Genomic DNA, 24,376 nt, shown 5'->3' with positions numbered 1-24,376 from the left:
AATCACCCTTATAATACAATCTCCTTTTACCACTTAGGAAATCACAGATGTATTTATGTCTCATACTTTTTATTCATACTGTTCGTAAGTGTTCAGTAGGTAAAATTATTAAACATATTGAGATATTCAGATCAGATAAAAATGCAATGTAATGTGATCCCTGAATGGTATGGAGTCTTTAGTCATGGTGGTGGGCGCTGTTCAGCTGAGGTTTCTTTGAAGTCTTGCTTGGGTAGTAAGGTACTGGTTCAGTGTATCTCTTATTAATTTTATATGAGACACTTATATACAAAATAGAATGATTGGATGGAATATTTTGAGCCATGGTCTACATGTGTGGTGGCCCTGTGAAACCACTTGTAAACCTTTGGGACGGGCTAGGTTACAGCAGTTAGAGCAGGCTGTGTACGGAGGAGACAAAGATAACTAAGTCCAGTTCTGCAGGGGCTCACGCCAGTGGGAGTGGGAGGAGGAGATAGATATCGATCCTTCTATCGGTACTTCACCATACTTCGAGCATTGACTTAGTAAATTGAATCCTGTGTCAGTTACTCTGGAGTTCTGTGACAAGATGAGGCACTCTACTAAAGGTAGGCCATTTGAGAAGAGGTCATATTTGAACTTATTCATGGAGGAGGGATCGTTATCAGAAGAAAAAAATGTGGTAAAAGGCATTCCAGGTAGAGAGAGGAAAATGAATAAAAGCTTGGAGGAAGAAAGCTGTCATCACTTCTCTACTGAATCTCTTCTCAGTATGTGGAAGATAATCTTTAATCTAAAAGGGTGGAGCTCAACCTCATGACATTTAATCAACATACGTTGTCATGCTCTGTATACTCTCCAGTCCCCAAGGGCAAAGGCTTCAGGAGCACAGAAACCAAGAAAAAATTTGGGCACTATTTTTTTTTTTTTTATGGTACAGCAGACCTCCCTCCAGACAGTGACTGCATAATGCCCTAGTACTGAAATAAGAAAGCTGTGGGGGTAAAGAAAATGTTTATAACAATCATTCATTGACCTTTCAAAAATGTTATCCTGTCAGGAATATATTTTCAAGATTGAAAAGGTGCTAATATGACATGTTATGGACCTTGGACTTCATCTGTGATGCAGCGACTGTCATTGAAGGCTATTAATGGAAGATATATATATATATATATATATATATATATCCGAGAGAGAGAGAGCGCATGAGGGGGTAGCAACAGATGGAGAGGGAGGGAGAGCATCTTAAGCAGACTCCATGCCTAATGTGGAGCCTAATGCGGGGCTCAGTCTCACAACCCTGAGATCATGATCTGAGCTCAAACCAAGAGTCAGACACTTAACCGACTGAGCCACCCAGGTGCCCCAGTATGATTACATTTTTGTTTGCAAACATAAAATCAGATGACAGAGTGAAGACCTGACTGAGTAGAAAAACCAGTTAGGAGCTCTTAGTAGTGTAGAGGTAAGGGATGATGGGGCCCTGAACCAGAGCACTGACCCTGAGGAAGGAGAGGATTTGAATAGCTCCAGCCCAGATATGGGAATCCCTAATGCTGTGGAAGTGGTTGAGGTCACCCTGGGAGTGCGCATGGAGTTCTGGGAAACCCCAGCTTGTAGGGAGAGGGAGAACATGAGGAGCCAGTGAATGACACTAAAAAGAATCACAGTAGTGGAGGAACCAGGAGGAGGTTCTGGAAGCCAGAGGAGGAGAAAGTGGTCAAGAGTCTAAGCAAGTATTTTATTAAAACAAAAGGTGCACTTAAATGTTTTTCTGTACTCGTTATTTGGTTGATATTGTTAGGTGTGTGTACACCCACGCACAGACACACACGCACACATTTGTTATATAGAGAGTTTCTGACGTTTCCCACTGAAAAACAGTATTAACTTTTAGATACTATTTAAACTTTCTACTTTATAAATATTGCTTTGGGCAGTAACCCTTGAGATCCATACAAGTAAAAAGTCACTGTACTGTATGATTTGTCAGGTCATTTCAGCTTGAAAAGTTTTGATTTTGTGGGGGCACCTAGGTGGCTCAGTCAATTGAGCATCCAACTCTTGGTTTCGGCTTGGGTTATGATCTTGGGATCATGGGATCCAGCCCCATGTCAGGCTCTGTGCGGAGTGGGGAGTCTGCTTGAAGATTCTCTCCCTCTGCCTGTCCCTCCACTCACGCTCATGCTCACTCGCTCTCTCCAAAATAAATCTTTTAAAAAAAAGTTTTGATCTTGTGAAGGCATACCTAAGGATGAGCATTTTGTGAGAAGCTCATAGAAGCAGGAAAAAAATCTCTGGGCCAGAGAGCTTTTAATTCATAAGAATTGATTGGAGGAAAAGAAAAGTTGGTTGGAGGGAGTCCAAAGAATGTAATATTTTTATTTCATTGGTCAGTAGAGATTATCTCTGTCAGATGATTTGCATGCTCTGTTGTTATTCTCACTGGTACAGTTTGACATTACTGAATCATAAGTAAAATGCACTTTGTACTAAAGTTAGAGTCTGATGACTGAATCTGTGTGTATATACACACACATACATGTAGAGAAATATATATACACACATGAATTTATTGTACGGTATTGTACACACATGTGTGTGCATTTATATATGTGTATTGTACGAGAACATAAAGGAGTCAATTTTGACCTTTAACATCATTTCTTACTTTTCAAACAGTCTAAAGTGACTATAGACCTAGAAGCCACCATTACCTAAGAACATTTATTTAAATTCTCTTGGTTCCTTACCTCTAGAATTGAGAAAACTGGTAGTAGCAATGATGAATAGAAAACAGATGTTAAGTTAGCTTTGAAAATTTGTCTTGCTTTGGTAGTAATACACACTAGCAACAATTAATACCAATTAGAACCTTTCCTGGCTAGATAGATGACATTGAAAATCCCTAATGAGGGATCTTCTAAGACTCATGTGGAGAAAAATCCTCACCCAGCTAGCTGTTTATTATTTTATCCTTGAAAATACAGAGCAGAAGCAATCTCCTAACTGATTTAAAAAATCAGTCTGGACACACGTATTATTGCCTTGCCAAAAGTGATACGGAGCAATCAAGTTCTCTGCTACGTGCTTTACGCCGCCGTCTCTGCATCTTTTTGTTACTTCCTTACATTCATTCTGTATTACCCCTAAAGGTAAATTCCCCCAGGGTTCTGTGCTTGCTCACGCTCTTCTTCTTACCCACCACCCTGTCCGCACAGGTAAGGAGAGATGGCTTTTTTCTTTCCTGAATTTAGCTATGGCCTCCAGCACGTGACTCCTAAATCATTCAGATCGGAACTCTCTCCAGAACTGGAGTGCTATGGTCTAAATAGTTATTGGACACCTTCAGTTGAATGTTCCAAATACCACAGAATAGAAATCTTCAAAACTGAACCAGTAATCCTCTTACATCTAACCAGACCTGCTCTTTTTTTTTTTCTAATTTATTTCCCACCGTGACACCACCACGCTCCAGATGCTTAGACTTGAAGTCTTGATTGTTTCAGCAGTTGCTAGAACCTGTAACTTCTCCTTCTCTGAATCTTATGGGTCCTTTCCTTCTTTTCTGTTCTCATTTAGACCCTCTGTGCTTACCGCATCGCGGTAGCTCACATCGCTCGGTCTCTCTAGTCCGGTTAATCTGATGCGTTGCTAGCAGGTGTGCTGTGTCATCCTAAACCCTACCTCTAATCACGTCCTCTTCTGCTCAAACCGCTGAGTGACTACTAGTTTTATATGCTTTACCTATGGGGCCCGGATGATCTTTCCGGTCACATACCCACATTCTCCCATTCACACAACACACCCACACCCCAGCCAAAGTGGCTTATTCCCTTTCCAAACATGCCATGGACTTTTGTCCACATTGCTCCCTTTGCCAGAAAAACTTTTCCTCCCCTTTCCCATGCCTGTCAAAATGAGACTCAGCTGAATGAAGCCCTCTCATATTATGACCTAACTTTTGAAATGACAGTAGGATTTAAAGTGTGCTTCCCCCCTGAGCCAGCAATCTTGATTATGATAGTTTATCCTATAAAAATATATGCCATACATTCCTATATGGTATACGTGTGTGGGTATGTTTTTAAATGCAGCATTGCCTGTAACAGTAAAACATTGGAAACAACTGAAATAGATGTAACTTTGAAAAAAGGAAGATACACATTTATACACACATTGACAGAAAATTGGCTGCTGATTGTGGGCTGTGATTTTTTTAAAAAAACCAACATGTATGTGTATTTACGTGTGAATAGACATACATACAGAAAGAAACTGAAAAAATACACACCAAAATATTGTGTGTGTGTATGTATGTATGTATGTGTGTGTGTGTGTTGGGTGGGCAGTGTTGAAGTTTTCATGCACCTTGTCTAAAAATGTCAACATTTGCTAATACTGCATGATGAGCTCAGTAGTGCTTGTTACATAAACTTTTGTGTTTTATATTTTTTAAATGAAAATGAAAACTGGAAAAATGCAGTGTTAGATTTTAAATGCTAAGTGCTTTAGTGTCGAGCATGCACTGACATTTAATCAGCAGGATTGAGGCCCTAGAAAAGAGTTTTCTCTATGTCATCTTAGAGTGATATTTCATAAAATATTTTAATTCATGGACACCAATATTCCAGCTGACACACTGCTTCTTAATAAATGTGGGTTTCTTCTTGCAAATAAGCTTCACTGAATTAAGTGTGTGTGTGGTTGCACGTGGCCAACAGTTACAAATTTGAATGGATGCCATAATTCTTACACATAGTTAAAACATCAGTTTGACCTATTTTTGCATAAATTGTAAAGTGACACAAGTTTGATTCATTTTTATATGCTTATTTTTAATGGAGAACAAAGAGACATAATGGTATATGTTTGTTTTGTGGCGATCTAGGTATTACGAACAATGCAACTTTCATCCACCTTCTGGAGGAGGAAATGACCACGTAATTAGACGTTTTCCTTACTATTGTTAAGATTTTCTGTATCCAGTTGTAGCATTGTTTAAAATTTTGCATTAGCATAATAAAGAATCAGGCTTTAAAGAACAATGCCATTGTTAGTTTTCTAGGATACAATGTAAATTTTTTTATTTTTTAAGTAAAGAATTTGCTGCCTGAGCTGTACTCAAATTAAAATTAAGCCTAGATTAGATTTATATATGCATTGTAAATATAGAATATCATAACAGGAAGTTAGAAGAATTCAAAGTGGCTTTTTAAAATGTAGTTAAATTAAGAATCACATATTTACAATAGCTTTGCAATTATTAGCTTCCTTCTGGATTTTTTTAGTCATGATATGATGAGACCAGTCAACACATTTTTTTTCTTTAACACAGCATCAAATTCTAAACAATGAAACAAAACATCCCAGAATAAATATAGTCCCTCTGACCTTTACTCACCCTGGGAAGTTTTTGTTAATGATTTATATATCTTGAAGTTTGCTCCCCAGGACAGCTTAAAAGAGATGTCCAAAGGTACAAGTTGGTTAATCAGAAGGTAATAGTTCCACGTTATCCTGTATATGATCTGTTAGGTTTGAAGAAAATAGAGATGCTTGATCATATTTTGAAAGATGAGAAGCAAATATTCTTATGGAGAGGCATTTTTTTTATATTGAGGAAAATGAAACAGTATCTTGTAATCATCTTACAAATGTTTAAATATAAATATATTTTGTTTGAATTAATGTGGACTGATGGTTTAGAATACATTAACTCCTCATTCTACTTGTTAAGTAGGGTTTATTTAGAGCTATTTCTTGTTGTATCATTAACACTTGTATAATAATTAATTACTGAGTTATCTATTAACTAAAGTTTAGTATTCTCATTACATCATCCCAGATAAATTCATTGTAATCACAAGGAATAGCTTGGGGAAGGTGTGTTTACCAAGATGCCTGCTGGGTTGAACACCATGTTGTGAACAGTAATACCCATGACTCTCTGGTTATTACATAATCATTTTTATAGCTTCTGCATGGCTCATACCAGCCTTTTTATTGGAAGGTAGCAAGTAGAGAACTTGTAAAAATGGGAATATTGGAATCCCATATTTCATTTTAGCATGTTTGTCTCTAACCTAAGAATGAATTCACTTAGTAAGGCACAAGACTTGTTTGCTTTTTTTTTTTTTTTAATATAAAGACTCAGAGCAAAGAAACATAAATTCACTATTTCTAGATGATCAAGACTCAGGTTTTAGAAGATGGTCAAGTTTTCTGTTGTTCAAGTTTAAACTGGAAGGCATGCTATTTGATTCATTAGGCATGTTAGGGTAACTCACGAAGGCTAGTCGGGCAGATGATGTAAAAATACTTTTTATTTGGCATCTGTGTTCTGCCAGATTCATAGCCTCAAAGGCCAAGGGACCATTTCCAGCTCTTGGTTCCACTTTCTGACAAGTTCTGTCACTTCTTTCTATTCTCCAATGTGCAGAAACACCTCAAAGTGCTCATCACTGATCCCGAGGCAATATAAGTAGACAGGAATACAGCAGTAGGTCTCATTTGGTGCTGTGATGCCTCAAGGCACACACGAGTCTTTCACAGTAACTGGCATATGCTCTGAAGCTTGCTCGGTGCCCGGCACTGGCCTAAGTGCATGTTATGCACGCTGCCTTGCTAGTCTTATCTGCATCTCACTGCAGATAAGAAGTTAGAAAACTGAGCTTTAGAAAGGTTAAGCAGCTTGCCCAGGATTATACAGCAGTTAATTGAAGAGCTGGGATTTGAGCCAAAGCAGAAGCCATACTGCTAATCATCCCACTCTATTGGTGTAAACGTAGTTGGGTGCCAACCACCAATTCTGCTTGCCACCGCCTCTTCTAATTTGTTAAGGGTGGCAAGGTAGCCACATGACTGAAGACATAAGTATGAGTGGTCTGTCGGGGAAAGCTGCGGGGAATCGGAAAACTGCGTCTGTGGAGTGTTCTCGTTGCTTTGCAGGTATGCCTATTATTACAGTGGGATTGGGGCTGGAGTGCTAGTTGCCGCTTACATCCAGGTTTCCTTCTGGTGCCTGGCAGCTGGAAGACAGATACTCAAAATTAGGAAACAGTTTTTTCACGCTATTATGAGACAGGAGATCGGCTGGTTTGACGTGCATGATGTGGGAGAGCTTAACACCCGGCTCACGGAGTAAGTACCTGGTTTTACGTTTAAACAGACACGGTTCTTATTCTTATTTAAATGAAAAGAGATGTCATCAGATCTCTTCAGAGATATTTAGTGCATACCTCAGAAGTAATTATGAGACTGAATTTCTTCTGAGCAGCAACCATGTCTTATAGATCATTTGGTTCCTGTTACCCTGCTGGGGCATGAGGGGACTTGCATGACCAGCAATGAATGAGGGAGAACTGCCAGACTCAGCAAGTCCCCTGAGAGAGGCGCGGGAGAGCAACAATGTGATATTTTCTGAGGAAGTTTCTGAGCAAAATCCTAGATGTAAACTAATTGCCCCATACTCAGAACACAACAGCTAAATGGATTCAGTTCTATATTCACAATTCTCATGTTTATTTTTAACACTGTCTATTCTTTTAGTGATGTCTCCAAAATCAATGAAGGAATTGGTGACAAAATTGGAATGTTCTTTCAGTCAATAGCAACATTTTTCATCGGTTTTATAGTGGGATTTACACGTGGTTGGAAGCTAACCCTTGTGATTTTGGCCATCAGTCCTGTTCTTGGACTGTCAGCTGCTATCTGGGCAAAGGTGGGTAAAGCATGTTGTAAATCCAGACTTTATACTGTCTCCACCTTACTGCCGCCCCCAACGGTGGAAGACTGTTTTTATATCACACGATGGCCCAGATTCTATACTTAATACTTGGTTTTATTTTATTTTATTTTATTATTTATGTTTTTATTTAAATTCAAGTTAGTTAACATGTAGTGTAGTATTGGCTTCAGGAGTAGAATATAGTGACTCATCTCTTACACATAACACCCAGTACTCATCACAAGTGCCCTCCTTAATGCCCATCACCCATTTAGCCCATCTCCCACCCACCTCCCCTCCAACAACCCTCAGTTTGTTCTCTATAGTTAAGTCTCTTATGATTTGTCTCCCTCACTGTTTTTCTTTTTCCTTCCCTTCCTCTATGTTCATTTATTTTGTTTCTTAAATTCCATATATGAGTGAAATCATATATTTGTTTTTCTCTGACTGACTTATTTCACTTAGCATAATACACTGTAGCTCGATCCATGTCTTTACAAATGGTAAGATTTCATTCTTTTTGACGGTCAAGTAATATTCCAGTATGTATTATGTGTATGCATGTATTTTATATATATATATATTACACACAAACGCACCGGTTCTTCTTTATATATTCATCAGTAGATGGACATTTGGGTTCTTTATAATTAAGACTATTGTTGATAGTGCTGCTATAAACATTGGGGTGCATATGCCCCTTCAAATCAGTATTTTTGTACCCTTTGGATATATACCTAGTAGTGCAGTTGCTGGGTTGTAGGGTATTTCTATTTTTAACTTTTTGAGGAACCTCCATACTGCTTTCCAGAATCACCACACCAGTTTGCATTCCCACCAACAGTGCAAAAGGGTTCCCCTTTTTCCTCATCCTCGCCAACGTCTGTTGTTCCCTCAGTTGTTAATTTTAGCCATTCTGACTAGTGGTATCTCATGGTTTTGATTTGTATTTCCCTGATGATGAGTGATGCTGAGTGTTTTTTCATGTGTCTTTTAGCCATTTGTGTGTGTTCTTTGGAAGGATGCCTGTTCATGTCTTCTGCCCATCTCTTAACTGGATTTTTTATTTTTTGGTTGTTGATTTTCATGAGTTCTTTTAGATTCTGGATACTAGCCCTTTATCTAGTATGTCATTTGTACATGTCTTCTCCCATTCTGTTGGTTGCCTTTTAGTTCTGTTGATTGTTTCCTTCACTGCGCAGAAGCTTTTTATCTTGATGAAATCCCGGTACTTCATTTTTGCTTTTGTTTCCCCTGCCTCCGGAGACATGTCTAATAAGAAGTGCTGTGGCAGAGGTCAAAGAGGTTGCTGCCTGTGTTCTCCTCAAGGATTTTGATGGATTCCTGTCTCACATTTAGGTCTTTCATCCATTTTGAGTCTATTTTTGTGAATGGTGTAAGAAAATGGTCCAGTTTCATTCTTCTGCATGTGGCTGTCCAATTTTCCCAACATTATTTGTTGAAGAGACTGTCTTTTTTCCTTTGGATATTCTTTCTTGCTTTGTTGAGGATTACTTGACCATTGAGATGAGGGTCCTTTCTGGGTTCTCTGTTCTGTTCCATTGATTCATGTGTCAGTTTTTTGTGCCAGTACCATACTGTCTTGATGATTACAGCTTTGTAATACAGCTTGAAGTCTGGGATTACAATGCCTCCTGCTTTGCTTTTCTTTTTCAACATTCCTTTGGCTACTCAGGGTCTTTTCTGGTTCCATACAATTTTAGGATTGTTCTAGTTCTGTGAAAAATGCTGGTGGTATTTTGGTATTTTAATCAGGATTGTATTCAGTGTATAGATTGCTTTGGGTAGTATAGACATTATAACAATATTTGTTTTTCCAATCCATGAGCATGGAATGTTTTTCCATTTCTTTGTGTCTTCTTCAATTTCTTTCATAAGTGTTCTGTAGTTTTCAGCATACAGTTGTTTTACCTCTTTGGTTAGGTTTATTCCTAGGTATCTTATGGTTTTTTTGTGCAATTGTAAATGGGATTAATTCCTTGATTTCTCTTTCTACTATTTCACTATTTGTGTATAGACATGCAACAGATTTCTGTATGGTGATTTTATATCCTGCAACTTTGCTGAATTTGTGTATCAATTCTAGTAATTTTTTGGTGGAGTCTTTTGGGTTTTCTACATAGAGTGTCATGTCATCTGCAAATAGTGAAAGTTTGACTTCTTCCTTGCCAATTTGGATGCCTTTTATTTCTTTTTGCTGTCTGATTGCTAAGACTAGGACTTCCAGTACTGTGTTGAACAACAGTGGAGAGAGTGGATATCCCTGTCATGTTCCTAACCTTAGGGGAAAACTCTCAGTTTTTCCCCATTGAGGATGATATTACCTGTGGGTCTGTCATACTCAGCCTTTATGATGTCAAGGTATGTTCTTCTATCCCTACTTTTTATCAAGAGGGTTTTTATCAAGAAAGGATGCTGTATTTTGTTAAATGTGTTTTCTACATCTATTGAAAGGATCCTTACTTTCATTAATGTGGTGTGTCATATTGATTGATTTGTGGATAATGAACCATCCCGAAAGCCCAGGAATAAATCCCACTTGATTGTGGTGAATAATTCTTTCAGTGTACTGTTGAATTCGATTTGCTAATATCTTGTTGAGAATCCTCGTATCCATGTTCATCAGGGATATTGGTCTGTAATTCTTTTTAGTGGGATCTTTGATTTGGAATCAAGGTAATGCTGGCCTCATAGAATGAGTTTGGAAGTTTTCCTTCCATTTCTATTATTTTGGAACAGTTTCAGAAGGATGGGTATTAACTCTTCTTTAAATGTTTGGTGGAATTCCCCTGGGAAGCCCTCAGGCTCTGGCCTCTTGTTCGTTGGGAGACTTTTGATGACTGCTTCAGTTTCTTTGCTGGTTATGGGTCTGTTCAGGTTTTCTGTTTCTTCCTGTTTCAGTTTTGGTAGTTGATGTGTTTCTAGGAATTTTTCCATTTCTTCCAGATTGCCCAATTTGTTGGCATATAGATGCTTGTAATGTTCTGTTATGATTGTTTGTATTTCTGCAGTGTTGGTTGTGATCTCTCCTCTTTCATTTGTGATTTTATTTGCTTGTCCTTTCTCTTTTCTTTTTGATAGTCTAACTAGGGGTTTATCAATTTTGTTAATTCTTTCAAAGAACCAACTCCTCATTTCATTGATCTGTTCTTTTTTTTTTTTTTTTTTTTAATTTCTGTATCATTTGTTTCTGCTCTAATCTTTGTTATAGCATTTTTAAATTTTGGCCTGACTAGTTTTTAGGTCTTTTATATCTGCAGTCAGGGTTTCTCTGGTGTCTTCTTTGCTTCTTTCAAGTCCGGCTAGTATTCTTACAACTGTTGTTCTAAATTCTTGTTCAGATATATTGCTTATATCTGTTTTGAGAAAAATCTCTGACTCTGATTTCTTCTTGATCTTTCTTTTGGGGAGAATTTTTCCATCTTGTCATTTTGTAGATTTCCTGTTCCTGAGAGTAATGCTATATTAAGAAGGGGTCGCACGCTGTCCAGATCCTGGTGCTTCAGGAGGTGTTTGTGGTATATGCTGTGTATGCTCTGCTCGTGTGTTTTGGCTGCACTTTCCCATAGGTCAGTCCTCTGCAGAGTTCCTCCTTGCTCACAGTGGGGGCTGTTTGGACCTTTAGCTAGGTTTTGGTTTATTTGTTAAAATAAGCTACTCAGGTAAATGTCCAGGAAAACTGCAGCAAAGCCCCATCCTCAGCTGGTCAGGTCTGTGAGGTCCTCCCTGAGGATGTGGTCCAAATTGTCCTGAAGCTGTAGGAGCACCTCAATACTTGGTTTTAAATCATTGGTTCAAAATCAGTGGGAATAAATGGCTGTAACCTTACTAAGTCCTACCTCTGCCAGGACTCCATGCTCTCCTGGGCCGTGTAGTTATTTGAGAAAGGGATGAGCTAGAAAGAAGTAGCTCTCACATCTCATCCACTGACTTCATTTAAGGGTATACTCAACTCTTTGTTTAAAAAAAGATTTTATTTATTTACTTGAGAGAGAGAGCCCAAGTGAGAGAGAGAACAAGCAGGGGAGGGGGGCAGAAGGAGAGGGAGAAGCAGGTTCCTCACTGAGCAGGGAAAGAGAGAGAACAAGCAGGGGGAGGGGGCAGAAGGAGAGGGAGAAGCAGGTTCCCCACTGAGCAGGGAGTCCCACACAGGGCTTAATTCCAGGATGCTGGGATCATGACCTGAGCCAAAAGCAGACGTTTAACTGACTGAGCCACTCAGGGGCCCCAAGGCATGCTCAGCTCTTCAAGAGCTGTGTACTTTGTAGACAATTCTATATTCACAGAGATTCAAGTTCACTGAATAACACATATGTCCCATTCAGCTAACATTATTGATTTTAATGTTTTTTAGGTTTTGTTTAATTTGTATATTGATTTAGCAGTTGTGCCAGTGTTATAAATGGTGCTCTAATGTTTTATATATTTAAATCCATTGGTATGAAAATAGTTTTCAGAAAATAGACACTGTCTAGCCCCGATGCATGTAAATCCAAGCCTGCAGTTTTTTCTCCCAATCATGAAGGCAAAACAGTATTAATGGCCCTTCCTGCCTCTGCACACAGGCCTCTGATGATCTTGTAAAACTTATTTTCCCTTTCAAGGTTGGGTGTGGTGTTCATTTTAAACTGATTCGATGTAAGAATGCGTGGTGGTAGAGATTGGGTCAGTTTGTAATTTCTCTTGGGTTCACCACAACTTAGAGAAAGCACTACAAATTCATTTGGCAAAAGCATAAAAGGTACTGGGGGGCCAACCAAAGTCAAGCCTAACACAAAATAAATCAGATGGTGAATATTAAGAAGTTTTAAAATATTACCCTGTAAGATAGATATTATTTTGATATTACAAACAATAACTACCATTTACTGAGCATCTACTATATCAGGAAAGTACATATTATCCTTCTGAAGTGTAGGTATTACCTTATTTAGCACAGGAAGAAATTGAGGTTCTGAGGACTCTGTTAATTTGTTGCTGAGAGAAAGAGTGTGTAAATGATATTCTTGGTGGTTAAAATGCATTTCTCTATTAGTCAGCTGAAATACTTGGCAAAAATCGTGTGTGTTAATTGATTTTTCTGTTTACGAGAACATCAGGCAAGTCAGGTGGCAAACTCTTCATGTCAGTATTTATTGAAGAACTGTTTAATATGTATTGATGTCTGTTCTAGTTAAGTTAGGAAAACAGACCGAAAGTTAATCTTTTAATAACTATGCATTGCTTCAAATACTATTTATTTAATAAATGAAGCTGCAGGCTTATTGCTGGAGACCCAAGTTTTAATCCTCACTCTGCCTTAAAGTTTTGGTATGATTTCAAACTAATTTCATAAGTTCTCTGGTTAGCAGCCTTGTTAAAAAAGGAAGTGGGGTCCAGCCTGGGAAGCTTCTTTGTCCCTGTGAGCCCAAGGCTCTTCTCTGTAACAGGGGCAAGAAGAAAGAACAGGAAGCGACCCTGTCACAGCAAGCGTCCTTGTCCAGTAAGCAGCTTTAGACCAGTATGCTGGTGACTGTCATCTTGCACCTAGAGGCACTGGGGCAGCTAGAGGGCACAGGCAGGGAAAACCACCACATGCTGCCTCCCCTGAGAGACAGCTGGTAGTCTGACCTTGTAGAATCCACTTTCACTCACTCGCGTGGCAGAAAGAGAGGCCATCAGGAGTACTGGCAGCTCTAGATAAACCATTCTAGCCAAAATAATGCACAGGGAATAGAAAATGAATAGGAAACTGCCACTGGAACCACAGCTCACAAAAGTAGGCCAGGGATTTCAGGCTAAGCCCACACAAAGTAACGACTTGCTAAAATTAAATAGGACCCATTCTCCTAGCATACCAGACAAAATGTCCAAGGTACAATAAAAAGTCACTTACCATACCAAGAACCAAGAAAATCACACCCTGAATGAGAAACAAAACAAAACAAAACAAAACAAAAAAACAATGAACTGTGACACTAACACTGAGATAAATCAAATGTTAGAATTATTGAACATGGATTTTGAAACAGCCACCATAAAAATGCTTCATTAATCAATTACAAATTCTCTCGAAATAAAAGGAAAAAATAGGTAATCTCAGCAATGAAGTCAAAGGTCTAAAAACAGGATGAAATGAAAGGAGAAAACGGAAGGATACAACAGCGAAACTCGGGGTCATGGTGGCTGGGCTCAGCCTCCCTGAGTGGAGGTGACAGAAGAGAATCTGCACCCAGGGAGAGAACAAGGGGAATTCACTTAACTCTGAAATGGAGAGAAAATGGAAAGAGCTTCAGGGAGCGGTGGAGCAATAACAGAAATGCCAACATTCGTCACCACTGGAGTCTCAAAGGAAGAGGAGAAAGAGAGGAGGGTGGAAGGCATATTGGAACAAACCCTAAATTAAAACAGATCTACACCTTCAGTCCAAGAAGATAATATGCCAAAGGGGCACATTTGGGGTGACAAATTCTACTTCCTTTTAGTTGCTTTGAGGTGTCAGGAAGGTCTAGTGCGTAAATGGGTTATTGCTTGGGTAGCAAAGAAGACAGGTACGTGCAGCACCGTGTCTGCACACAGAACATGGTTAATAGATGTTCACTTGCCTTCACCCACCCATTCTTGTTACTGGACAAGGGTCTGTTGCCTGCTGTGCTGCACGCCAAACGCTGACAACGCTTTTGTGGCAGAGAGAAAGGGTTTTATTACAGAACGCCAAACAAGGAGGTGCGAGAAAATTTCTCAAATCTGCCTCCCTGAAGAGTTGCCATGGGGTATATTTAAGGACAAGGGGTTAAGATGTCTCAGGGTATGTAGGTTGAATGGAATGAGCTGATTGGATCTAGGGGAAAAGGCAAGTGTCCTCCTTTCCAAGCTTGTGCGTTCAGAAATCATGCCTTCTCATGGGACACATGTTCATTAAATGTCAGCATAAGAAGGACGGGGGTGGAGGTGGGAGGAGTGTGGGGTGCGTCATCAAAGAGGTTCCTTTTTTTTCCACTCTTGATCCCTTTTGCGCCCCCGATTTGCTCTTATCTCAGCTAGTCTTACCAGTGGTCTGTCAACTTCTGCAAAACAGGCTCCTAAGTCAATCAGGGTAACCACAGTTTCCTCACACTAGAGCAGTCTCGCATTTGTTAACAGCATCAGTTTCATTATTAAATCTCTCACAGCTCCTTTTACATTCACACGCAGCAAAAGAAGAAGTGCACTGTTAAAATCAAAACAACTTTGAGCTTTTTACTGATACTACTTGTAGAAATGAGTCCGCAAATGCTTCTAAATTACTTATTGAAAGAGTGTAATACTGTTTAATTAGAACTTTATTATTAATCACTTGCATGTACCCTTCAGTGGCTGACTACATACCCATTCCAGGTACAAATAGTAACATAGTCCTTTGCCTGTGCTAGTTGATCCCATTTTCACAATAGGGCCCTCCAGGAGCCCAGGTCATGTGTCAGTGCCTGGTTGCAGATAGAGAGAAGTTCACTCTCCTTCCTGTTTGTTAATTCAGGCTTTTCAGCCATATGGACTTAGCCTTGAATCTTAGATGTTTCACTTATTAGCAAATTACTTTAACTTTTTCACCCCTTCATTTCCTCATATGTAAAGTGGGGAAAATAATACCTACCTCACTGTGCAATTGAGAAGAGTAAATGAGATCCTGTGTATATAATCCACCCAGTACTGTTCCACAGAATAAATGCCCAGGAACCAATCAGAAGGATCAAAGAGCATGCATAAAATAAAGACCTCCCTGGTGGCTGAGTATACAGTTTTGCTCATGAGCACCAGCAAAGGGGAGCACTCTCCTTCCCCTGGCCCCGGGGAAACCTTCTTGAAATCCATGCACCACATGGTGCTTGGTCCTCTGCATTTTTCTGGTCTCCCACCTTGACACTTCTGATCCAGAGCACAATTAGCAATTGCTCTATTCAGCTCATCACCGTATTTCCGTGATGTGATTAATGCCTTTTTTTCTTATTTTGTTTATGATTATAGTATATACCGCCTTTTCTGAAATTTAAGATCTCCCCAAAGTCCTAGTTTTATTTATTTAGATGAGGATCCATGAGGTAGTTGGTGAGAAAATAAAAATTTTAACTTATTGTATACCATCTCAGTCCAACAAAGAAGCACGTTAACAGCGTGAATATATGTACTTAAAAACAGAACATCACGACCAAAGACGAATGAAAGGCAGACTTCATTCTATATGTACGTTAGCATACATGGATCATTGGTGTATATATTTTTATTTTTCAAAAGATAAAACTAACTTTTTAAAAAATTTTAAATGATCTGAAATTGCATTTTTAAACAGATACTATCTTCATTTACTGATAAAGAACTCTTGGCATATGCAAAAGCTGGAGCAGTAGCTGAAGAGGTCTTAGCAGCAATCAGAACTGTGATTGCCTTTGGAGGACAAAAGAAAGAACTTGAAAGGTTTGAGTTTTTTATTTTATGTTGCTAGTAATTTTAAATTCTGTTTCATCTTATATGGCCTTCAAATTGACAGTGTTGAATATAAGGGTGTGTGTGTGTGTGTGTGCGCGCGTGTGTATTTTTTTAAATAGCTTCCTGGATATACTACAGCATAGCTAATTTTCTTGAAAAGTTGTGTTTTAGTTGTACTCTTCTTACATCTGCTAATTCAAAACATTTTCTAGAATCTCCTAGGTGGGAAGTGACAATAAAAAAGTTTCTTAAGGCTGAAACATTTTTTATATCTGATGATAATTTTTCCCCATTAAGTTAATTCTTTGTTCTCTAAGACTAAATGAGTATTTTGGATAAGATCTAGGGATACGTTTTAATCTGTGGTTTGTTTCCCCTCTTGTCCAGGTTCGTCATCAGTTGGGTTATGCTCCATGATTTGGAAGATAAAAATATAACTAAAAAGCACATTTGTACAGAATTTCAAAATCTTTATTATGTGTCGTTTAGTATTTTTTACAACTGTCCCCTTTTAGTAGATTTCTGAGAGCATAGATGGTAAATTTATTGCAATGTATAATAGTCATCAGATCCATAGATTTCTAAGCAGTGACAGACTTTATTGAATATGTGTTATAATCTGATATTATAGTATTTTAATGTTAGGAATATATGTGTATTTGGATTTTAGGAAATACTAAACTATATTGTTTGGAACATTATACGTTGTTGGTAGAGCCATAAGGAAAACAAGGAAATTTGGATGAGTCAGAATGATAGTTACAGGGGAGATGAGACGTGGGTAATAAGAGTGAGACACATAGCGGGGGGCTTCTGTGGTTGTGGCAGTATTCTGTTTCTTGACCTCAGTTGTGCTGACATGGGTGTTCGCTGCATAATTATTTTTTATACTGTACCTGTGCGTTTTTAGTATACTTTTGTTCATCTGATATATTTCATACCCACAAAGATGTCCTCTGAGAAAATTTGTGATGGCTGAGCACCATAGTTCAAAGGAGAGTAATAACTATGTTCTCTCTCAATTTTTTTGCTTTTGCCTTAAAATATGTCTAATGAAATGGGAAGTCTTGCTTAATGAACAGGCAAACATCCAATCAAATACAGCCCTTCCTTTTTGGAAGTTAAATTCTTTCAAGGGGAGGAGAAAGGTAAAGACAACCACAAATAACAAGCTATCTGATATACCAGTTGGGTAAATATTATTTGGGGATATAAAATATTCTTTTAGAGTCATAGGGGGGTACTATTTAGAGAGATGATTCAGAAAAGTCTTCTCTGAATTGTTAATGTTTAAGCAAACAGAGAATGAAGTTTTGAACTCAGATTCTTTTCTGGTTTTTCTCAGTGGAAAGGTGGACCAGAGAAAGAATACGTCCACCAACACAGGGAGACAAACTCTTCTGCTTCTGCCTAGTTTCTGAGCTGGGGGAAAGCATCTCCTTAAAGAAACCAAAATCTCAGGCCTCACCCTCTGGTGCACTTAGGGCCTGAATTTATAAAACTCTGTGAGTGAGGGAGTGCTCTCTCCCCCAAACTGAGGATTTCAGATTAAAAGTGAATCCTCGTTCAGTGCAACCGTTAGGGTGCCCAGTAGAAGAAATGAAAAATTGCTGAAAATTAATTAACTAAGCATCCAAATTAAGAACTTAGAAAAAGAGCCACAGAGTACAAAAAGTATAAGGAGGGAATAATAAACAGCAAAAATTAACTGAATAGAAAATCAGTGTAAGAAAGCGGAGGCTTGACAAATCCATAAACTCATTCTTCAAAAAGACAAATAACCAAGTATTTTACAAATTTAATCAGGAATTAAACAAAGAATAAATAAGGAAGAATTGCTACAGACAAAAAAAAACCCTTTATTTTTTAAAAGTACAGCTTTATAACAGAATTTAAAACTCAAACGAAATAGACAATATTCTAGAAAAATATAGGCTAAAACTTTCACTTAGGAGGAAGAAAACTTGAGTAGACCTCCAATCATCAAAGGAATTGAATCCAAAGTTAAAAAATCTCCTTCTGCCCTTATATACACAGCAAAACCCACAGAGTCCAGATAATTTTACAGACAAGTTCTCCCAAAACTTCAAGAAAGAGATAACCCTATCTTATAGAAATTGTTTCAGAGAATGAGAAAAAAATGCATAGAAAGTTGTGAATTCACCTTATAAGGACAGTGTAACTTTGAAGCCACAATCAGGCAGATATGTGAGAAAGGAAAATTATAAAGCATTTTCACCTAAAACATAGATGCAGAGGGTCTACATAAATTATCAGCTAAACAAATTCATGTGAAGAATACCATCAGATTAAAAAAAAATCTTGAACTTATTAGTTTTATCCCATCAGTGCAAAGATGGTTTAACATTAGGAAATCTATTAATATAATTAAGCATATTAACAGATTGAAAGGAAGAAATGTTTTGTATTGATGGATGGGGGAAAAGCATTAATTACATATGATTTATGACAAAAATTCAAAACTAAGAGTAAGAATTAGTTTTCTTAATATAGAGTATATAGAGATACATAAAGAAACATAATACTTAATGGTGCAATGTGCAAAGCATTCCTTAAAATAATGAATGAAACAGGTGTATCTGCTAGCATTATTTCTATTTAGTGTTGAACTGGTACTGGATAATAACACCAATGAAATAAATAAGAGTAAGAAAAATAAAAATAAAATGAAAAAGAAAAGCTAGAAGAGTTGGAAAACAAGAAGCAAAATTGTCATTATTCACAGATGATATGATCATATGCACGGAAGTTCCAGTAGACTGAAGACTAACAATGCTCAGTGAGATCTCTGGGCATCTGATCACAATTCAGAGAAGAATCCCGTGAAACCAGCAATGAATGATTAGAAAATAAATAAAATTTCATTAATTCTAAGATGTACATTTTTCTCTCACAGTTCTGAAATTAAGATAAATCCTATAATCGGTGCCATCTTAGTATTATTGTGGATCTGGACTGAAGTCGATTCTTACAGGCAGGATTTGTGTTTGCTTCTACCATTCACTGGGGATGATATTAACCTGAGACCACCTTACCTGAAATTCTTTGTGTAGGAGTTTTTGAACCACACAGTGGTGTGAATTTATATTTCAGATCTGCATGAGTATTGTCTGTGGTTCAGATTCTCAGGGAGTTGTTTTTTCGTCCCTTTACTTGATGCCAGGGTTGAGACGCACGAGTTCCCCTGCTGTCACTCTCCCTGGGGTGTGTGCTTATTATCCTGAGGCTGTAGTCCTTTGGGTCCCAGCTGTATATGGAGTGTCCTACCAAACTCCTTAATGCTACATAAAATAACAGAATAACACTAACTTCTCCCAATTAATAACATCCTAAATTTGATGACTGATAATTTTTTAAAAAGGGATTATTATTAGCAATACAAATTATAATTCTGTATGGGATATAACATTAGTAAGGAGGGAAAAGACATTGTGGGAGTTAAGGCCAGTCTTCAGAACTTAGATAAATCGATCATTTTAGTTCAGTAAAAGTTTAAAGGAATTGAGTTTTATATTTTTTTCCTAAAGAAGATGGGGATCAGGGGCGCCCGGGTGGCTCAGTCCTTAAGCGTCTGCCTTCGGCTCAGGGCGTGATCCCAGGGTTCTGGGATCGAGCCCCACATCGGGCTCCCTGCTCGGCTGGGAGCCTGCTTCTTCCTCTCCCACTCCCCCTGCTTGTGTTCCCTCTCTCGCTGGCTGTCTCTCTGTCAAATGAATAAATAAAATCTTAAAAAAAGATGGGGATCAAATTTTTATTATGAGAATAAGCAAATGGGCACACACAACTATATTCAGAGGTTCATTTTATGTGTGACATCATTTTTTCAAAAGATATTTGTTATTGGGATGTGTCTTTGAAAAGATATTCTCTCCTAGCGAACTGAAAATTAGTTTTGCCTTTAAATCAAGAGTAGACTCAGGACTACAACATGCTGGTCTTGTTTTCTTTCCACACGTGCTGTGCTACACTCTGGGTTTTCAATAGTTAATTGGAAATAGAAGAACTTTTCCCTTTTAGGGTCCTTAGTCCAAAGAATAAAGTGGAGATAAAGGGAAGGGAGGAAAGTAGGAAGATAAGAAAGAAATTACTGAAGAAATTAATGAAATTTCAGCTTTTAAAACGTGCTATGAAAGAAACAAGTAGTGTGCTGATGAAGGTGAGGAGGGAAGTTTTACTTTAACCATGGCAGTCAGGGGAGCCCTCTTTGAGAAAGTTTCATCTAGGCTGAGACTTGAAGGATGATGAAAAGCCTACACTGGTGGGGGGAGGGATAGAAGAGTCTTCCAGATTTCCTGAGGTGGCAAACTTTGGTATGTTCTAGAAATTACTGTAAGGCTTGTATGCCTGGAGCTCTGTTGAGTGAGGGGAGATGGAGACGAAAGGGTGTTGAAGATGGTGGAGCTATGGAGGAGTTAGGATTTGACTCCAAGGGCACAGAAAAGCAGTTGAGGGTCTTAAACAAAGGAATGAGTACCCACATTATGTTTTAAGATGATTTCTCTGTCTATAATGGGTTTGATACATGGAGGAGAGCAGTTAAAGATTGGAGGCAGGGAGACTGGTAGAAAGGCTGTTGTTGTAAGTCCCGGGTGAAAGGTTTATGGTGCCCTGATGTGGACTGCAGGCAGGAGAGGGGAGACAGTACCTAGATTTCAAATGTAATTTGGAAGTAGGGTTGCTAAAACTATTCTTAGGCCAAATATAATCCTTCAGTTTTCTTTTTAGTTCTTTCCCTTCCTTTCTCTGCTTTTGCTTGGACAAGTAATTAAGATCTTAGTCGGACTTTCTCTTCCAATTAACAGATGCAGGAGGAAGCTGGCTCTCTTAGAATGGAAATTTAACCAGAATTTAGAATGAATTCAGTTCCGTAGTATAAGAATAGTTTTATTCTCCTTAGTTTTAAAATGATATTTTTCTCTCTTGCGTATGTCTTACTGCTTAGTATTGATTTCTCTGCTTAACTAAAATTGTTTCTTGCTCTTGTAAGTGGTTGGTTGTGTCACTGATAAATATTTTCATAATATTTAAAAAGAATTTTTTTAAACATCAGTGTTTTTGTTATGTATCTTTAATCCATTTTAGGAACTGTGACTTTAATTACCAATCTTATACTAATGCTTTTAATGAGTAGGTGATTTTAATATGTGGTTTTGTAGTGTGGTATTTTTATCAAAACATAAATCAAAAAGCCTTTGTAAAAGTAGTATTGTTGATGTCTCCTTCCTCCTTATGCTTTTCCTTTTTTCATTTATCTTTTCTTGTATCTAAATGATTTTCTTCCTTGTTGCTTCTTCCTCTGAAAATGTTTCCTCTGGCAGCATGGTACAACAACATATTAGTGAAGTGAGTTCTGCATTAATCTCGGTAAGCAAGAACTGACGTAAAGAAAGTAACAGTAAAGGTGTGAGTCATATGCATTAAAGTTCCTTATTTGTAATTATGTATTGTTGATGCCTAGTAATACCTTTTGTCTCAGGTCAACTAAAAAAGTGAGAAATAGATCAACCATTGAAACACATTACTCAAAAATAATTTTTTTGCTCTAGTATTGTAACTGACAAGTTAGGGATACATATTTTTGCAGAGAGAAACTCTAATAGTGTGTTACTATTGTATCACTCTAAAGTTCTGTTTAAATTTGGTCTTTGGTGGGTATAGTAGTCATGCGAGTTTTATTTGGCAGGCTTTCAACTGGTAAAGTAGCTAGTTAAAAAAAGTCATGAAGGCAAGCAATCCCCATGCTTTTAACTGAGCAGAACTTGAACTCTGCTGTACATTCCAACTAAGGGAGTGAATCCTCCAGAGAAAATTAATATAATACTATATATTTGTATAGTCATGCTTTTATGGATCAAGGACCTCAAAGTATTAATTTTATGTGGAAGTAAGTTCTTTCTATGCTTATGAACTTTTTCTTTCTGCAAGACAATGTTCTAAGTTCCCAGGGAGACGTGATTAAGAGGATAAAGACAGGTTTAAGACTCAATTATAATCTGTCCTATTTCTCTAATAATTTTACCTTAATTCTATATTTACAAAGATTCTTCTTAAGAGACATGGAACTAAGCTAATGGGGCCTGCATTAAGAAAAAAGAAAAAGAAAAAGGATCTTCCTTAATGTTTCCTTAAACATTTCAGCTATTTGAAGTCTTTACTTGTGTTGAGCACTTTCTAGCCTTATATTTGCTTTTTATTATTAAACTTAAAAGGCATGCAGATTTTGAAGGGAAAACATAAATGTTTCCATAGCTTCTCTTTTGTCTTGCCTATGAAACAGTGCAAGTTCTAGAAGTTTACTAAACACTATTTCATGTGTTTCACTATTGCTAAGGCCAGAGAAGAAGCTTTAGAATACTTTCCCCCAGACAATTTAATCTCTGTGGAAGTAAGCCTCAGTTTACTCTTCTACAAGAAGGGATTAAAATAGTGCTAACACCATAGGGTCAATGTATGAACAAATGGAGAAAATAGACATTAAGCACCTACCACAGGTTTGGGCACATTCTAAGTACTTAACAACCATCATGCTATCTCAGCTTTTTTCATATGATTTATGAGTATATGTGATAGTTTTTGTTACTTCTCCCAGGTATAACAAAAATTTAGAAGAAGCTAAAAGAATTGGGATAAAGAAAGCTATCACGGCCAACATTTCTATTGGTGCTGCTTTCCTGTTGATCTATGCATCATATGCTCTGGCATTCTGGTATGGGACCTCCTTGGTCCTCTCCAATGAATATTCTATTGGACAAGTACTCACTGTAAGTGATGTTATTTTAAGAAATGAGTCTCGTAAAAATTCCAGTGAAGTTGAGTGATGTTGGCTTGAGTGATGTTGGAGAATAGGTATTGAAGAACTGTTGAATAATACCAAGAGCCATGTGCTACTAGATTAAAAAGTGGAAAGAAAATTAGATATGTTGAGTGTCTTTTTTGCAGACCTCTTGCACAGTTTGTCTTATAGGCTAAATAATATTAACATCACTAATATCTATAGCGTGAAATCTCATTTCTTGAGGTTATTTCTTTGTGGCAGTCTCAATGCTAAGCATTTTTTATTTTCTGATTGACTATTCACAACTATTGATAAATGGCAAAATACACTGTTTAACTGTTTTTCAAATTCTTTGAATGACAGTCATTCAATGCAAAGTTATGGAAGTATTAATTGTTACTCTTCCTTAAAGAATATTCTGTTTGGAGGTTCTCTGCCTTATAGAACTTTGTACAAGCACAGAAAGCTTGCCATTTGATGCTATCCTCTTTTATTTAAAAATGGTGAAATCGTTCATAAACCAAACCCAATCTGTATCGTGATCTAATAAAGTACATACTATTAGAAGAGTCACTGAGTTCCTTTTTCATAGGCTAAGCACAAGTGTATTGTCGGTAACACACTGTATTTCTTGAGTCCCTTAAAACAGTTTCCTTTCTCAAGAACCAGATTTGTAATGTGGATATAATAATTGTGTCATCCAAAATGTGCAAGGCTATTTAGTTAAGAATGGCTTTTACCCAAAAGCTTTTATTAGGATAGTAATGCTATTGGTGAACCTAGATTGTAATAAGACATGTGTTCTACTTAATTGTGATGTAGATATGCAGTTTAAAATCTTGTATTCACTGATCCCAGAACTGCCTCACAAACTGTAATAAGCATGCAGAATCTGAGTAAGAGCGTGGGGTTTGAAATCAGGATGACTTGGCTCCAATTCCAGCTACTTATTTACTGCATGATTTGGGGTGGCCACGTAGACTTTTCAAGTTTCTGCTACCTCTTTTACCAAACGGAAATGGCAGGAATACTTTGCCATAACTTATAGTGTAGTTCTAAGTTCTAACTGAGAAAATGAATACAGAATCACTTAGCAAAATTTCTTCTGTGTAAATTACTGGGTAATTCCTGTGTGATTTAGAAAGAAATGAATAATAATATTAGTTCTCTGTAACCCTGAAGAAAAACAACTTCATTTGGGCAAAATGAAAAAAAAAAAAACCAAAAATACACCAAAACCCAAAAAACCTGTTTATCAGACCTCAAAGAGAACACAGTCTGGTAGAAGAAAAGAAGACAACCGGATCAAGAATAATGCCCTAGATGTGCGCTTTATCATTTACAAAATATTTTTGTATGCACTGTTTCACTTGATACACTCTAAGGTTGCCAGGTCAGGAAAA

At 37.6% G+C, this 24,376-nt stretch overlaps 1 protein-coding gene across 3 annotated transcripts in view; it reads left to right on the top strand.

The window, feature by feature from the left end:
- Positions 1 to 24,376, top strand: part of ABCB1 (ATP binding cassette subfamily B member 1) — a 96,897-nt gene that overhangs the window by 23,532 nt on the left and 48,989 nt on the right. For 2 of the 3 annotated variants that reach the window (XM_026504905.4, XM_044386258.3), the window contains 5 exons: positions 4,877 to 4,928; positions 6,937 to 7,128; positions 7,537 to 7,708; positions 16,041 to 16,165; positions 22,788 to 22,959. In XM_026504905.4, coding sequence (XP_026360690.2) covers positions 4,877 to 4,928; positions 6,937 to 7,128; positions 7,537 to 7,708; positions 16,041 to 16,165; positions 22,788 to 22,959 — 713 coding nt within the window. The remainder of the gene's footprint in view (positions 1 to 4,876; positions 4,929 to 6,936; positions 7,129 to 7,536; positions 7,709 to 16,040; positions 16,166 to 22,787; positions 22,960 to 24,376) is intronic. The other variant, XM_026504913.4, reaches the window with a different exon arrangement.

This window comes from Ursus arctos, unplaced genomic scaffold, assembly GCF_023065955.2.
Source record: "Ursus arctos isolate Adak ecotype North America unplaced genomic scaffold, UrsArc2.0 scaffold_3, whole genome shotgun sequence".
Lineage (NCBI taxonomy): Eukaryota > Metazoa > Chordata > Mammalia > Carnivora > Ursidae > Ursus > Ursus arctos.
The sequence above is the reverse complement of the archived record's forward strand: the minus strand, read 5'-3'. Positions and strand labels throughout refer to the sequence as shown.